This window comes from Gambusia affinis, linkage group LG24, assembly GCF_019740435.1.
Source record: "Gambusia affinis linkage group LG24, SWU_Gaff_1.0, whole genome shotgun sequence".
Lineage (NCBI taxonomy): Eukaryota > Metazoa > Chordata > Actinopteri > Cyprinodontiformes > Poeciliidae > Gambusia > Gambusia affinis.
The window spans coordinates 256,886-274,796 of NC_057891.1; the positions used below are offsets into that span (position 1 = coordinate 256,886).

General features: G+C 38.7%; 2 protein-coding genes across 3 annotated transcripts in view; both read left to right on the forward strand.

Moving 5' to 3' along the window:
- The window catches only part of LOC122827331 (NLR family CARD domain-containing protein 3-like), a 400,427-nt gene that overhangs the window by 230,755 nt on the left and 151,761 nt on the right, over nt 1–17,911 (forward strand). The window lies entirely within an intron of this gene.
- LOC122827334 (NLR family CARD domain-containing protein 3-like) lies at nt 390–9,843 on the forward strand. Of its 2 annotated transcripts, XM_044110159.1 has the most exons (6): nt 390–579; nt 2,050–3,802; nt 5,584–5,763; nt 7,583–7,756; nt 8,287–8,439; nt 8,963–9,843. In XM_044110159.1, the coding sequence occupies exons 2-6, from the start codon at nt 2,094–2,096 to the stop codon at nt 8,967–8,969; spliced, it is 2,223 nt and encodes a 740-aa protein (XP_043966094.1). In that variant the 5' UTR covers nt 390–579; nt 2,050–2,093; the 3' UTR covers nt 8,970–9,843. The 2 variants fall into 2 exon arrangements, with proteins under 2 accessions (XP_043966094.1, XP_043966095.1); XM_044110160.1 differs by lacking the exons at nt 5,584–5,763; nt 7,583–7,756; nt 8,287–8,439; nt 8,963–9,843 and adding an exon at nt 3,877–4,048 and having other exon boundaries at nt 394–579.

Here is a 17,911-nt window from a genome sequence, read left to right on the forward strand (position 1 = left end):
TAACATGTCATAAGATCTTTATAAAACAAACACTTCATAGAATCAATTTGATTATTTCTACAGATAATGTTATTTGGGTTTCAGCAGGATTTTAAATAATTTCAAATCTTTAAAATTTTTGTATGTTGAAACCATTAAATCAAATTGAGCAGCATTGATAATCTCAATAAACAAAGGTTACATTTCTATATCTATGGTCTGTGTTACAAGGTAACATTTATGTGCCCCCTTGAAGACCTGAGGGGTCTTATGGACTTAATTTGGATTTAACAGAAGTGCAAATAATTGATATTCATTTTAATATTTTTTTTTCATTTGTTGTTTTTAGGACTCGATAGCTGTGGTTTTAAATATAATTTCACTGGCGATGTTGTCCTGTAACAAATAATTATTCAGTAATATTTTTACGTTTCTGGTCAACTTAACATCTTTTAATACAAAAACATGGTGGACGCCTCGGCGCCCCGACCGCCGGGCTGAACAGGATTTCTGGGGAAAACCCTGGAAATAAAACGACCTCAGCTACAAACTCCCTGCTGAACTTCTAAAAACAGTAACGGGTCAGAAGTGACATACAAGGTAACATTAGTTAAACTCAGCTATGCTTTATTAATAATCACTGTGTAACTAAAGGTTTCTATGTTTCAATAGAAAGTGACATTAAGGAGTTGTCCAGACTTTTAATGTTCCGTCGACACGTTCTCAAACTGATTGCCAAATAACTGTTACCTGAACAAAAACATCACCCTGATCTTTGGTCAAAGCATCATGTACTGCTAATACTGCAGACACTTCACAGTCAGATAGGAACTGAGTTTCCAGTTCACTCAATGGGGGCTGCATCCTGAAGGTTTTAGTGGTTGACAAAAGAAGATTACAGACTGTAGACTGACCAGGGCCGGCCCAAGCCTCCATGGGGCCCTTTGTTTCTGCTAACAATGTCGACTAACTGCAATCAACAGTTAGAATATTAGATAATTCGCTCTCCTGCTATAAACGTATTGCATCTCTGACAGTGCTGTTTACATTATATCTTATGCATGTATAATATAGGATACATTTATAGGCCAGTCGATTTCTGGGCACCGATTTCCTTAATTTTGGAAGATTGTGATCTGCTAATACTTACATGTGAAGCCCATCTTAACCCCTGATCTTATTTTCATCAGCAAAGTTTTAAAAATCGGCCTCGATCCTCTTCTGCTCTGCAGTGAGAGGTTTGACTGACAGATCGGCCCACCAGGTCATGTCTGAATGTTTACAGTTAACAATATTCACTCCACTGTTGCCAACTCACTGACTTTCTTCCTGTATTTAGCAAAATTTCAGACAAAAAAAATGTTATCGGCCAAAATCAATATGGGCAGGTCAGGTTTTTTAAAGATTGGTAATCGGCCAGAAAGGTGCAATCGGTGCAGCCCTACACACACATTCATGACATTCTTTGATTAAATTAATTTCTCTTAAGCATAACTCCAAAAGCTGAAGAATTAAATTTATACCAGGTGAATCTTCTTTTCTTTCTCCCTGAAGGATAAGTTCTTTTTATGAGACATTGTTTTGCCAACTTATCTTCTGACCGGAGCTTTGGACGTTTGGATCCACTCTGCACAGCAGCTCATGTTACCGGTGAAGCATGCAGTACCTACCGCGACCACCAGGGGACTTCAGAGCAATTTCTTTATTTCTTTTGTCTATAAAATAATGATTTATACATGCATTATCAAATATATTGTAAAAACAAATCAATTCATGTTGAAACTGTGTTTTTGTTGTGATGACATAGAAATTATTATTTTTTTAAAATCAGCTTCACTGAGGGGCCCCTTGGTGGCCCTGGGGCCCTAAGTGGCGGCTTAGTTTGCTTTTGCCTTGGGCCGGCCCTGAGACTGACGTTGGAATAACTTTCATTGAGTTTTCTCTAGTTATTGAATTATGTTTCCTTCATAGTTTATGTAGAAGAACCAAACTGGACAATTTATTAGTCCAGTTACTTATTAGAATATTGCAGATTGTTTTTATTTTGTTTGTTTTTCTATGTTTTTTCAGATATTGTTGCTCAGTATCAGCCTGACCTTAAAAAGTTTCTCAAGATGAAGTTCCAGAGTCTCTCTGAAGGCGTCGCTGAACATAGAAATAAAACCGTTCTGAACCAGATCTACACAGAGCTCCACATCACAGAGGGGTTAACTAGAGAGGTCAACCAGGAACATGAGGTCAGACAGATTGAAACAGCATCCAGGAAACAAGAAACAATCAGAAGAGAAGACATCTTTAAAACCCCACCTGGAAGAGATCAACCAATCAGAACAGTGATGACCATGGGAGTGGCTGGCATTGGGAAAACACTGTTAACACAGAAGTTCACTCTGGACTGGGCTGAAGGCAAAACCAACCAGAACATTGATTTCATATTTCCATTCACTTTCAGAGAGCTGAATATGTTGAAAGAAGAAAAGTTCAGTTTATTAGAACTGATTCATAAATTCTTCACTAAAACCAAAGAAATCAGCAGCTTTGAAACGTTTCAGGTTCTGTTCATCTTTGATGGTCTGGATGAAAGTCGACTTGATCTGAATTTCAAGAACAATCTGATCCTGACTGATGTTACAGAGTCCAGATCACTGGATGTTCTGCTGACAAACCTCATCAGGAGGAAACTGTTTCCTTCTGCTCTCCTCTGGATAACCACACGACCTGCAGCAGCCAATCAGATCCCAGCAAAGTTTGTTGACATGGTGACAGAGGTCAGAGGGTTCACTGACCCCCAGAAGGAGGAATACTTCAGGAAGAGATTCAGAGATGATGAAGAGAAGGCCAACAGGATCATCTCCCACATCCAGAAATCAAAAACTCTCCACATCATGTGTCACATCCCAGTTTTCTGCTGGATCACTGCTGAAGTTCTGGAGAATCTGATGGAGACCAGAGAGGGAGGAGATCTGCCCAAGACCCTGACTGAGATGTACATAGAGTTCCTGAAGGTTCAACTCAAAATCAAGGAGGAAAAGTATGATAGAGGAAAAAAGACAAAATCTATCTGGAGTCCAGAGAACAGGAAGCTGATTGAGTCTCTAGGAAGACTGGCTTTTGATCAGCTGCTGGAGGGAAACCTGATCTTCTATGACAAAGACCTCAATCAGTGTGACATCAACATCAAAGATGCTGCGTTGTTCTCAGGAGTGTTCACTGAAATGTTTAAAACAGAGAGAGGAGTGAGCAACATCTCTGTCTACTCCTTTGTTCATCTGAGCATCCAGGAGTTTCTGGCTGCAGTCTACATGCTCCACTGTTTCACCAGCAGGAAGTCAGAGGTGATCCAGACGTTCCTGGGAGAAAAATACAGAGAAACATCTCTAGATGAGTTCATGAAGAAAGTCGTGGAGAAATCCCTCAGCAGTAAAAATGGCCACCTGGACCTGTTTGTCCGCTTCCTTCATGGTCTCACTGTGGAGTCCAACCAGAACCTCTTAGAAGATCTGCTGGGTCAGAGAGAGAACAGTCCAGAAACCATCCAGAGAATCATCACCAACCTGAAGGAGATGAACACTTATATAATCTCTCCTGACAGAAACATCAAAATCTTCTACTGTCTGATGGAGATGAACGATCTCTCATTTTATCAGGAGATCCAACGGCTGCTGGATTCAGGGAAGAAGCTCTCAGATACTGACTGTTCAGCTCTGGCCTTCATGCTGCAGATGTCAGAGGTTCTGGATGAGTTGGACCTGGAGAAGTACAACACATCAGAACCAGGACGACTGAGACTGGTTCCAGCTGTGAGGAACTGCAGAAAGGCTCGGTGAGTCCAGATGTTTTCATTGTGTGAATGCTGATTCAGCAATATTGTCCTCCTGTTTCTTCTTCTTCTTCAAGTTGCTTCTGGATGTTTTTGGTCTTTAACTTCTTCCTTCATCCTCTGGACTATTTCAGCCATTCAAACATCTAAACATTCAGATCATCCAGGACAGCTGCAGCTTCTGGTTTTTAGACATTTTGATCATTTTAAAAATATTTAACTTTTTATCACTTTTCATGTTGAAATGAATAAAAACCTTCAGAACTCTAGAAAATCTATTTTCTATTAAAGATCCAATCAACCAGAGAGACTTTTAAAACTTTAATCTTCTCTTCATTCATTGAGCCGCTACTCCATAATTCACCTTTTAGGATCTTTGACTGTTTTTATAAAATAATTGTTTAGGTTTAATGAAAAGTTGAACCATTAAAATAAACCGTTGCATTAATTAGAAACTTTGTGAACAGTGTTGATCTTCTTCATTCCATCATCATCCTCACCTCTTCCTCCTCCCACTAGTTTCCTCTGAGTTTGTAAATGAGACCAAAATGTGTTGATTGTTGTCTGGTCCAGAAAAAGTTCTGGTTTCTGTCAGATCCTCCCAAAGCTCTGAGAACTCTGAGCTTCCAGAGCTGGAACCATTTTCCTCATCAACTCTTCATCTGCAGCCTTTGTTGAAGCCGTTAGCTGTCCTCCATGAAGACCTGGAGAGACATGAGCTTCAACTCTTTAGACATCCCAGCCTCTTCTAGTTACTGGAGAACTTTCACTGCTTCACCATGAAAATGCTGCTGGACCCAAACGCTCCGTCTCCTCCAGGGGTTTTGGTCTTCAGCTCTTCAGGAGTTTAGCAACAATTTCTTCTGACATCCAAACCTTTGTTCCTCTGAGACGATGGACAGACCACTGCAGAGACATGGTTCCCTCTTCCAACCAGTTTGTCCCAGTTCCTCTCAGATCAACAGTCTGAGAGGTTCAGACCTGAAGCAGCAGCAGGACCCGGTTCTGCTGCTGCTCTGCAGGACGACCAGAACAATCTGAAGCTTTTAGCTGCAGCAGGTTGTGACTGTCCACTTTCTACTTTGTTAAAGCATCAAATCCAGCAGATGAACGGAGACAGAACTGGGAGCATCATGTGTTTGGTTTCTGCTCCCAGTTTCCTCTGTGGCAGCATTTAATAACCTGCTGCTGGGAACTTTGTTTCTATAGAATATCCTACTATTATTAATGATGATGATGATTCTAGATGCTGCAGCAGATATTGGCTAAACAAACCCAGAGATGCCAGAGGTCCACAGCAGGCTGGACTTCCTGCTCTGCTCACTTCATTTCTAACTCACTTCCTGCCTGGTGGAAGATCTCAAGGAGCCAAAGGGTCTAGTCCAAGTACCAGCTGTGAGCAGTTCCTCCTCCTCTCCATCATCTCCAGTAGTTTCCTTCATTCAGCTCAGTCAGCCTCTTCATCAGCTGCTGCAGCTCCTTTGAGGCTCTGATGCTGCAGCTCCATCAGATGCTGCAGAGAAAACTGAACTTTCCTTCACAGATGATAGAAGATCTTCAACATCTGACTGCAGCTGAAGGTCTGAGGACATGAAGCCTGGACCAGAATCAGAACCAGAACCTGGACTTTAACCAGGAACTGAACTGATTCTCTGTGGGGTCAAACTCAGTAAATGGAAGATCAGATGTTGATCAGATGATGACATCACTGTTATCATATTTTAGTCTGTTATTGATCCAGATTGATTTTATTAAAACTGATTTTATTTCTTCTCTAATCACAGACTTGGTGACTGTTGGCTCCAAAAGGATGAATGTAAAGTTTTGGCCTCAGCGCTGAAGTCCAACTCAGATCTGACTGAACTGGAAATAAATCAGATCAACATAAATGAAGGTGGAGACTCTGATCTGAAACCTGTGGTTGAGATCCTGGAGAGTTCAGTCAGTAAAGTGAAAAAACTGAGGTTTGTTTTCTCTACTAATCTAATAAAATCGTTCATTTATACTTTAGTCATTATTAGGCCTGTCACTATAAATGATAAATCAATTAATCGTACGATAAATTAAAACTATCCACGTCATTTTAATTATCGCCTTTATCGTGTCTTCCGGCCTTTTTCTCTTTCTGTTGATGACGCTGAATTAAAAAAGGCTCCAGGTGTCCAGAAAGCACTCCGGTGCTTTTCTGGACACCTGGAGCCTTTTTTAATCCGTGTAATCAGTGTAATCAGTGTAATGTCCAGTTCACACGACACCATCTTAGTGCTGTCGGTCGATTGTCGGCCAATTTTCAAAACCTGAGAGATCACACATTAGCCCACAGAAATCCTATGTATAACGGTTCGATCGGGTTCAATTTTGCCGTCTGATGTCCAACAATGGGCACAAAATAATGGCTACAAGTCCAGTTAACTCATTTTAAAACCAGGCATTAATCAATGCTTTACTACAATCTACCTGCAATTCATGTAGCTCTAGTGTCAGCGTAACGTCCTGACTGAATGAAAACCATTAGAACCTATTTATGTCACGTTAACGAAGAACAGCTGAAAAGTTACCGGGTCCAACTCCTCCCCTCGTCATTTCTATATTCTTTGCACCAAATGTTTTATAAACATTAATGTTGTTTTCACCTATCATTTCCAATGTCCGCTGGACTTCGGGTTGCGCCGTGTCAGCTGTTTGGGATTCCCCTCTGTAATTTCCCCTCAGAAAGCAGGAGGAGAATCTGCGCTTTCTGATTGGCTACCTGTCACATTCAACAGGTTGTGTTAACGATCCCAGTGGGGAAAACCCCTGATTTAGATAGAAGAGGCCACAACGATCTACCGTAACACACCACACACTACAGGATGATCACAAGCAACAATCTTAGAACGATCAACGTTCTAAGATTGTCATAAGGGGAAAATGTAGGTGTGAACTAACATGTAGTGTGAACTATTGCATCAGGTAGTCGATGTTCCATCTTCTATATTTAAATCTAATGATTACTGAAGGGCAATATGGTAAACAGACTTCATAATCTGCACTCTTTTGGTTGAATGCAGTATTTATTTACACTTTGGTGTTTTTATTCAAGTACATTTTTGTTAATGGAGACTGAGAATCCATTTTATTTTGTTTTTTGTTGTTTTGTTTATTTTATCAGTTCCAGTGTTGAGTGTTCTTTTGAAAATAAAGTGTATTTATCTTTGGCAGGAAATCGCATGTATTATTATGTCATTTCCATTAAATCAGTGTAAAAAGGTCTTCAAACAATATTATCATTTATCACAATAATTTTTGAGACAATTAATCGCCCAGTAAAATTTGCTATGGTGACAGGCCTAGTCATTAGTTGAATAAATAATTTTATTCCAATATATTTTCTTTCAAAACAATCTGTTCAAATGACAGAATAAAAGCTCATAAACATTAAATAATGGCCTCCATTGACTTTCAGCAGCTTTAATAAGAACCCAAAGACCATTAATGAATAAACTGACTGGTTCTGATCCAGTTACCAAGTCGGGTCTCCAGCTGATGATCAGGAACCAGCAGAAATAGTTCAACTCATCCAGGCTGATAGAAAACTTTGAGTTTCTGTTTTGATCAAATGTTCTGGTTCTGCTGGTTTGGACTCTTTAAACCAGTTTGACTGGATCAGATGTTGGAATCAGTTCATCAAGTTTCTTTCACATTCAGGGAAATTAATTTTCTACATTTTTATTATTTATTTGTTCATATTTCAGTTTTAACCTGCATCCTGTTGGTTCAGCTCATCTTTTATTCTTTATTCAGATTGATGGACTACAGGTTGTCAGAGACCAGCTGGACTTCTCTGTTCTCAGCTCTGAAGTCCAAACCGACCCATCTGACAGAACTGAACCTGAACAGCACCAACCTGGAAGATTCTGGACTGAAGGATCTCTGTGGTTTTCTACAGACTGAAGGCTGCAGACTGAAGACATTGAGGTATTTTAATTCTACAATTATTGATATTTCTGTGATTAATTATTTATAATTGATCATAAATCAAAGTTCATTTCTTCTGTTCTAATCAATATTTTCTGAGTTTGTTCCTGGACTTGGATCCAGAGTTTAATTTAGTCCCTCTGTGTAACTGAGTTGGACCCGCTGACCTGAGGTCAGAACAGGACAGCATTCGGACCCCCGGTGTGTAGAAATCCCCCTCATGTGAAGCAGGTCAAAGGTCATTCAACCCAGTCTAGAAAAGTGAATTCCTGGAATCTGACAGGAACAAATCAATAATCAATGATTGATGCTTCAACACTTTGATCACAACCTGGAATGATTTTTAATGACTAAAATCCTCCAACACAACACGACCCAGTACCAGGTTCTGGTTCTGGTTCTGAAGTCAGCAGGTCTTTATTGAAGCAGCAGCTTGTTGGCATTAATATTCATGAGAATCTTTAACTGGTTCTGTTGGACTGGTTAACCTGCATCCTGTTGGTTCAGCTCATCTTTTATTCTTTATTCAGATTGGAGGACTGCAGTTTGTCAAAGATCAGCTGTGATTATTTGGCTTCAGCTCTGAAGTCCAACAGCCTCCATCTGAAAAAACTGAACCTGGAATGGAACAACCTGAAGGATTCAGATGTTCAGCAGCTGAAGGATCTTGTAGATGATCTTCAGTAAGTAAATGTTTGTAGTGATTTCATCTCCTGTCAGCATGTAGAACTAAACCCTGTTAGCATCAAAGCAAAGATCCAGTGTTCCCAGTAAAGATGCAGCTTCTCAGTGGGAGGAGAATGGTTCAGGCTTCCTGATTGGACACAGAGACAGCAATCAGCCAATCAGAGGAGCAGCAGCTTGCTGTGTTCCTGTGTTTGTGTGGGTGTGAAGATGAGTGTTGTTGCTGTGTCCATGTCTCCAGGAAGTCCAGCTGGACTCCAGCGTCCAGCCGTCCAACATGTCTAGAGACAGTCAGTGGTCTTCATTCATCAAACTGTGGCAGCAGCAGATCTGATCTCAGATCTGATTGTTCTCTCAGTTCAACAGGAAACAACTGATCAGATTCATCTTGGTCACAGGTCTGAGATCAGTCTGACTGCAGCCTGGAAACCATCTAGTGGATGTGCTGCGTCACTGACTGCTGCTGGAGAGAGTCTGGAAACACTCACTGATCTGATCTCTCCTTCCTTCTTCTCTCTGCAGGTTCTGATCTCTGTAAAGTAGAGAATGATCTCTGTGTCCTGTGTCCTGCTGATCCTCAGAGGTTGAAGCTGCAGCAGTTTGAGTCTAAAGAGACTCTGACTGAATCATGATGATGACCTCTGACCTCAGAGATTTTCCTCCTGTTTGTTTTCTCATGTCTGTCATTTAGTGTCTGATATTGTTTGTCTCTTTGGATCAATAAAGATCCGATTCAAACTGGGCTCCATTTAGAGGCTTCATGGAGTTTTGATCTGAACTGGATTCAACTGGAAAGTTGATTTTTTTTCTCTCTGATTCATTTTCATCCTGGAACCAGAACTGGTCTGAGAATGGAAACATGGGAATCATTTCCAGTTCAGCTTTGAAGCCATGAAAGACACTTCAACCCTCTTTTCTCTGCTGCTTCTTCCTTCTGTTGACATGAAAATGTTCCTCAAAGCTCCTCAGAGAAAAAGATGCTTTACTGGAAACTGGAGAGAATCTTCAGCTTCCATCACAGAAACCAGTTGAACCAGTTTAGAACTGGATGTCCCACAGAAACTCTGATCTTACAGCAGTTTTCAGGAACATCTGGAAGCTGGAAAATTTCTTTTTATATATTTTTATGTTCATTGTAAAATGTAAATCTTGAAGTTTTTCATCATCATTGATTCTCAGTTTGTTTTGGTTTTTACTTTTTTAACTCCATATTTCATGTTTTGAGTTTTCTAGAGAACTTTAGGACTTGATGTGTCACATCAGGATCTTTACTGTGATTTTACTGATTTATTCAACACTCAGAGAAACACTGGGATAATGTGCTGATTGGTTCATGATTGATTTTCATAATTCTTCTAATGTAAGGTGGGTTTCTGGATGTTTAATGACCAAATAAAGTTTTTTAAAAATCTTCGTGTTTTAAGCTGATTTTTTTTTTTACTTAATAAAAGTGAAAATTAGAACAAATGAAGATAAACAAATCAACTGATTGAACATTTAATATGAAGAATATCTGCAGTTACGATATTTTTCCACGAGAGGGCAGTAAGAACTAATGAAACATAAAATTGTTAAACTTTATAGTTTTCTCGAAATAGTTTCTATATTTCTAAATAGATATTGAGAAATATAAATGTGTGTGTGTCTAGTATAATGTTTGGAATTAGAATAATAACTTTTATTAAACTCTCATTTCTGTCTGGTTAATGGTGCAGTAGATCCTGCAGGGGGCGCTCTGGGACCTCAGTGTTCAGGTCGGTTACAGTCTCAACTCCTGAATCTTCTGGTTCCTTCCTGAAATGATTTCCTGCAGTAAAATGTTGGCTGGAAATGAGCTGAAAACAGAGAAAAAACTGAAAAAGTTCAAATCTGAACTCAGAGTTTCACAGCTCAGATCACCATGGAAACAAAGAGAGGAAAACATGGAAGGAAAGGAGTTTAATGTCACCTGGAAGGGGGCGGAGCCTCAGGTGCGTGAGCTCTAGTCAGGTTTGGATCAGAACCGGTTCAGACTCCAGCAGCAGCAGAACAGAGTCTGGATCTGGTGAGTTTTAACTTCTTCTTGTTTTCCTCTCTCTGGGTTTTCTCTCTGTGGAGGAACCAGAACCAGAACTCGGCCCAGTTCTCCTTCAGAACCAAGCTGCTGGCTTCATGGAGCTGTGGTTCTGGTCGGGTTCTGGTTTCCTGCTGATCAGAACCAATAAACTCTGACAGCAGATTTCTACAAACTCTCTTAAAGCTGCAGTTTCCAGTTGCTGAGCTGAACTGGTTCCAGTATTTTTACTGGTTCTGCTGCTCTTCCTCCTGGTGTCAGAAAACTCTGACCTCAGAGACTCACATCTGGTTTTAGAGGAAGAATTGAGCTGAATCAGGAAAAACTGGTTTCAGGATGAAACTGTAGATTCTGGTTCATCTGGTGAATAAAAGCTGAAAACTGAAATTCCAACTTTATTCCCAGTGGATCTGATTCTTTGCAGCAGCAGCCGCATCTTTCTGGAGAAGAGTTGAATTCAGCAGAAATATTAAGTATTCATTTCATTTCAAAAAGCTTTAAAGAGCAAAAAAGTCATTTTATTCTGTTGTGGTGAAAAAACTGGAGCTAAAATAAGACATGATAGCAGCTCTGTAGATTCAGAGCCAAACACTAAAACTTCCTCCGGATCTCTAGCATTAAATCCACTTCAGAACAGATCCAGACGTCCTGACCAGATCCTCCAGAGAAAAGAAACACAAGATTTGAACTTGGATCATTTGTGACTCAGCTGCTTGGATGTTTGTTTGGCTTTGAAAGGTTTTGTTTTGAAGAAGAAAGTTGATGAAGTTTACAGTGAAGACGACGTCAGTCCACCTGAAACCTGGTTTCACTCAAACCGTTTGGATTCACTTTGAGGACGGGAAGTTTCTGATGCAACAAGAAGGAATAAAAGGTCAAAGTTGAAATGAAACAGAGATAAACTCCATGCTGCTCACAGATGTGATGGATCAGTTTGCACAGCTGTTGTTCCAGGAGAACAGTTTTGTTTTTCAGCTTTTGTTGATGGAGGAAAATTTGCACTAGAAGATGAGATGATAACCGACTTTCTCTGGTTTATTTGTGTGGATTTAAAGTCGTACAACTTTAAAGAAAAGCAGGAAAACCTTGAGGAGAAACCTGAGCAGCGTTCTGACAGACCAAACACTGAGAGGAACCAGAGTTTGCATCGTCAAAGTGACGACTGTGAAATCATCTGAATCTTGTGACTCGTTTCCCATCAGATCCCAGACAGGAGAAGCAAAACCTCACGTCTCCAACATGGAGATGGAACAAGATGCAGAACTTCCACCGAGCGTCACGTCACTCAGCAGATCAGGAGTCTGGCTCTTCACCTCAACACTACCTAAAACCTGGGACAGCAAGGGGTTAAAGGTCATCTCCAGCACCTATAATGTGCAACATTTCACTTCATATGAGAGCGTCTCAGTTTAGAGCCAAAACCAGCCAAGAAGCTTCAGAGTTTCCCTGAAACGTAGCTCTGGTCTATTGACCTCAGTGAGGCTGGTTTTACTGAAGATGTGTTCAGGTCAGCAGGAAAATTTAGCGCTAATACGGACGGGAAGAACGACTCCACCTATGATGATGCTTGGATATAAGTTTATATGTTCAGATCTACATGAGATGAAACAGTCGATTTTCATCACATATCAGGACTTTCTCCATCGGTCACCCTGACATCTTTCTGGATTTATTCATTATTTACATCATTAATGGAAATTGTTCAACCGGATGTTTAGCCTTATTTTAATTTCACTCTTAGGAAGTCAGATCAAGTCAGCTTAGATTACTGTCGTTAAATAAGAGTCACTGCAGGATTTTATTCAGTCTGATCAGAAAAAATCATCCTGTAAGAGTTTAACACAGCAGCTACATTTTATAATTTAAAACAATTTTTATTACATACAGTACAGACCAAATGTTGTCAGAACTTCTAATTGAATTCAATTAGAAAGTGTGTCCAAACTTTTGGTCTGTACTGTATGTAACTCCAAACAGTGAATTAAAAAATATCAGGATAATATATGAGTCAGTAAACTTTCAATATGACTCTGGAAGACTGTTAGTTTTTCTCTAAACTCCACATTAAGTGGATATTAAATGTAAATAATACAACGATCTCATGGCTGTAGTTCCCACTTTGGCCAAATTCCCCGCTCTGAATATAGAGGTGAGTTTGAAGAGCTGCAGCTGGTTTCTGATTTCTGTTAAGTTGATCACGTTTATATCTTTCTCATTATAAATATTAATATTACTATGGTATGTCTAATGGACTGGCAGCTGATTTAATACATAGATGTGATATTTACATACAGATAACTCATCCATATATATTTATGATTTTGTTTTCTGGAAAACAGAATAATTATGATAAATTGGCTTCGGGGCCCAATTACATCATATCGTATAAAGGGCAAAGGAAATTAATAATTGCTCCGAGATTTAATATGAAACTAGCATAAAGGATTTTAGTGTGTAGTTACAGTGTGTGACCACGAGAAAGAGGTAGAGAGCGAGTCTCGTCCAAAAAATAAAAATAAAAGTTAAATAATCTGTTTGCTCGCAGAGACTCTGAGCGGAGCTAGCGATGCTAACAGACTCCAGCAGCAGCAGCAACTTGTTTTTCCACAAACTGATTATCAGCAGCTGCAGATTTAAACTCTTATGCTGAATAGCAGCGACTGTCCTTCAGTTCACTGATAATCACTCATCAATTTATTATTAAACTAGTATAAAGGACAAAGGAAATTAATAATCACTCATAGATTTAATATGAAACTAGCATAAAGGATTTTAGTGTGTATTTCTGGGAGTTTTACAGAATAAAATGTAATGTTTTTTCAGCTAAATTTCCATCTAGAGTAATAGAAAATATTCCTTTCTAAGTAATTGTTGTTCACTTTGTGTCTAAGTTATTTACATAATTATTCTCTTTTTTTTGTCTGGAAAGCAGAAAACTTACGATAATTTTCCTTCAGAGTCCAACTTATAATGTATATCATATCCTAAGAAAATTACACACTCATGCTTTCTGATAATATAATAAACTAACAAGCTAAAATGTAATTGCGGGACAATTGAGTTAATTTTGTTTTACTTTGAAAGAATCCAAAGGAAGTACTATTCACATATCAGTTCTCTAGCTTTACTCTGGTTGTATTTACATACTGAGTCCACTAGGGGGCAGAAGGCTGCGTTAATAGTTAGCTAGTTTCCCGCTCCTGATAGGCTAATGAAGCCCTTGATGCTCTCTTCGTGTTTCTGCTGTTTTATTTCTTAAATCTTCTTTCTACTTTAACATGAAGTCAGTGTTTTATCTGTCAGCGTGAACGAGAAGGACCTCGCGCAGCAAACAGAAAGGGGCGGGGACGGACCTCTCCGTCAGTCCCATACCTTATTTGGAAATGGGACTATTGCATTCCGGAAATGAAGGGGGCGCTATTTTCATAATCACTAGTATAAATGCCTTAAAGACGCGGGGTTAAGAGGAAAGGAAGAAGAAAGAAAGAAGTTTGAAAAGTTTTTGCACTGGTGTTCGGCACACGATCCATAATGCAAAACCCACAAAATCAACAAAAGGTAATTTTACCTTCTTAAAATTTTTTTCACATAGTAAATTAATACGCTTTTCTAGATTAGGTTGAAAATATAATTAACAGCTGTAAACTAGTGAAATTCGTAATTCATACAGGCGAAGGCTAATTTTAGCATGTAGCACAGCTAATTATTATCCTGCAGGGTACCACTAGATAAAAATAGAAAAGTAGATAACATTTTTAATTGAGAAATGTCTTTTGTGCTCAAACTTTGTTTTTTATTTTCATTATACAGATCCACCTGTCCATTTGTAACATTCGGAACGGAGAGAAGATTCTCCCGTATTGCATAAATAAGAAATATTACTGTCCCCTTTGTTCATACTGTGCCGATGAGTCGTACAAGGTACAGAACCACATAGCACAAACTGCTATGGTTCAACATAACGGTATGTAAAACTACACTTGAAAAAAATATAAAATATTGTTTTACATACTTACCAGTTTTCTAGTGTTTTTCTTTTCTTTTTAAAGGTTAATCTTTCTTTAAATATGTTTTGTACACCAATGTTAAATTTCTGGAAAGTGTAATATTTTTTATAAACTAACAGCTGCCATCATAGGTGGGTGTAGTACCCAGATGTGATACTCTGACGAGTAGCAGTACTTCAATATAATTTTTTAGTAAGTAACTGTGCAATAAATGACAGAAGTAAGAGTAAGAAAGTATTTGGTGAAATGGCTATTATTAATGTTTTACTGGTTTTACTGATCATAATGTGCGATGTAATATTTATTTCAGCAGACATGAATAAAACGGTGCTCATAAAAAGTTATGTGCACTGTTAGGTATTTCAAAACCAAAAATGAAAAATATTAATACAAGTCAACAAATTAAGGTTAGACAACACCAAATATAAAATTTTTCTGTGTATCGCATTTTATTTTTTTATGGATTAAAATGTGTTCTTCATTCAGTTAAGTTACTTGCATTAGGTTGCATGTCAACAAAATTTACTCAAGAGTATAAGATATTTAAAAATAGCCCTAATTTTAATTTTATTTTTTTAATTTTGTCATAAGTTACAGAGTAATTGAGTAAATCTAATTAGTTAATACCTGCCCTTGGCTGTTTGAGCAATATCATTTTTACAATTTCAATTAATGTTTTGCAGAATATATATTTGGTTTCTGGAAGCCATTGTGACTTAGAAAATTAATTGTTAAATCCTTCAAAATTAAGAATAATGTGAAAGAATCTACAGTGGTTAATTCAAACATGCCTTTTTTTCTACCAATCATTTGTATATTTCCAGACGTGTAGTAACCTTTTTCTTTTATTTTAGTAGCTATTACGTTGTGTCCTTGCTCTATTTAAAGTGGGAATGAACCACATATTGTTTAAACATATCTGCAATGTATGTAGATGTTGTTTTTTAATTTTGTTCATTTCTTTTTGTTACTGCAGAATTCCGTATATTCAGATGTGGCCTACCTTGTAGAGACACATCTCACTTCCATTGCCCATACTGTTTTTCAACTATTGACAGAAGGGACAGGTTTGTTAATCATTTGGTTAACCACACGATGACTTTCCATAAGGTGTCCAGCTGTGCATCAGCCCAGGCACCTGTCCAACCAACAGCCTCTAACATCCAGGCAGTACAGGCACCTGTCCGCTCAGAAGACATGATTACATGTGAAATGTGCAATCTGCGCTGAAAAAAAGAATCTCGTATTCATTTGAAAAGAAACCACCAGGAAAATGTGGACCTCATTTCACAAAATCATCATTTAAGGAGTCAGTGTGTGGATGCCAAAAAAGGTGTTTTTGCTGTTAAGAAATCCTTTTATGGTCCATCAAGACCTATACATGTAATAAAAAACACCTGGTCACAATTTCACAGGTCAGAATGTGAGCTTGACAGGTGTAATGTGAATGCACAGTTTGCCAAGCGAAGTGGGATTTTGCCTTTTGAGTGTGAACACATTCAATCTTTACGCTTTTGTCCACGCGCCACAGAGTCAGAAGAACCTTTGTCGGAAACTACCCTCAACATCCTGGTTGAGAACTTATGGTTCAGTCTTCAAAGAAAAGCAGAACTATTAAATAATCAGCAGGAGGCGTTTTCAAATAATTCACCGTTTTCAGTTCTTCTTTTTGGCAGTGGGACAGACACAATATTTCACGTGTCTGTCTTTGAACCTAAAACGTCGTTTTTCAGCAGACTTGGAAGGGTGATTGTCACTTATGACAAAGGAAAAAATACCTGGCATTGTGCATGTACAGAGGGCAAAAGGTCCTGTACGCACAAGGCTACAGCAAAGTGGCATCTCTTTGAAAAAATGCCAGACATGTTCAAAGAGGCAGTGATTTCAGAGGAGGATGTTATGTGTGGGACAACAGCATCAGAATGTCAGGAGGAAAGTCGTTCCATCACTGATGAAGCAGCAGAGAGGATAATCAAGTATTTGATTAACCAGAAGAAAATACCTGCTGATCTTCCTGACAGTCTTGTCACCAGCAGTAGAGATGCCAAGGCTCTCAATGGGTTCCCCAAACATCTGATCCCATCAGAGACTGAATGCACAGAATGTGGACAGCACGCCAGGCTTGGTGACCCTCAGCTGGTATCTTCCACTGCCAACATATTGACTATGACAGGAGTAGTCAAAGGTTTGTAATTTACTCTACTCTGCTCTGATTACAAGTGTACTGATTTATTTTTATTTCCATAAGACTTTTTTTTTTTAATCCTATTTTTATTACGTCATGTCGACGTAAGATCTTAATAATCTTTTTAATATTCTCGTAGGTATATCAACATACAGGAAGACTTGCCCCAACTGTTCCATGGTTTACCGATATCAAGACTGGGAAGACGGCATCCACAACTTCAATGATCACCTGCTGCTGTCCGTACATTTGTGTCTGGTACTGAGGAATGCATTGCAGGTTAGTTGTAGTTTTTAATACTTGTTTAGAATATGAATATTATTTTTACACATTACAACAAATGGTAAAAGACACATTTGTGAACTTTTCATCTTCATTACTGTGATTTTGTAAATGTGTCCTAATTCTTTCCGTAGACTCACACTGCTGTAAGTCGCATAATCGAAATGATAAAATACACAGAAGGAGAGACCTTTCCTAACAAGGATCGGATCCTGCAGGCATATCTGTCATTTGAAGGTCTAAGTGACCATGACTACCAATACGCATGCATTTCATGTGGGTATCATCCTGCAGTTGTTGTCATGGATCTCCATAAGAAAGGTGTTTTCAGCATGCCAGGTAGGTTTTTAGATTTGAAACCTGCAAGTATGAAAATACTGTTATTCTAAATGCTAGACTCATCTGAAATGAACATAATAAACAAAATGGAATCCTGTGTTTTTTGTTTTATTTTTAAAGTTGGTGAAATACCAAACCCACCTCAACACTATAATGGTGAAGTGAATGCACGCTCTTTTTGGGAAGCACTTACTATGGAAGTGATTAGCCGTGGACTTTATCCACGTAAGTCTGGTGTCTATTCAACAGAGAAATTGAAAACATTTTGTGCACCAAGTTATTCAATGCATTAGTGTGCCTCAAAAATTGTATTTACTTGTCTCCATTGCATTTCTCAGCTGGCTGCAGGAATCCTTTGTTGTAAAACCTACTTATCACAACTGGTCCCCCTGGATTGGACCACAGACGAGACGATCTGACATTTTGATAAACACAGAGAGTGAAAAAGTCCACTTGCCTGATTCTAACAGTGATGCAGAGCAGATTCTCACAGAAGAGCGGCTTGCAGATGAGGTTCTCAATCTCAAGGTATTCTCATATTTATTTATTTATTGAATTTCCTGATTGTGTTGGTCTTTCAGGAGGGTTAAATAATATTACAAATA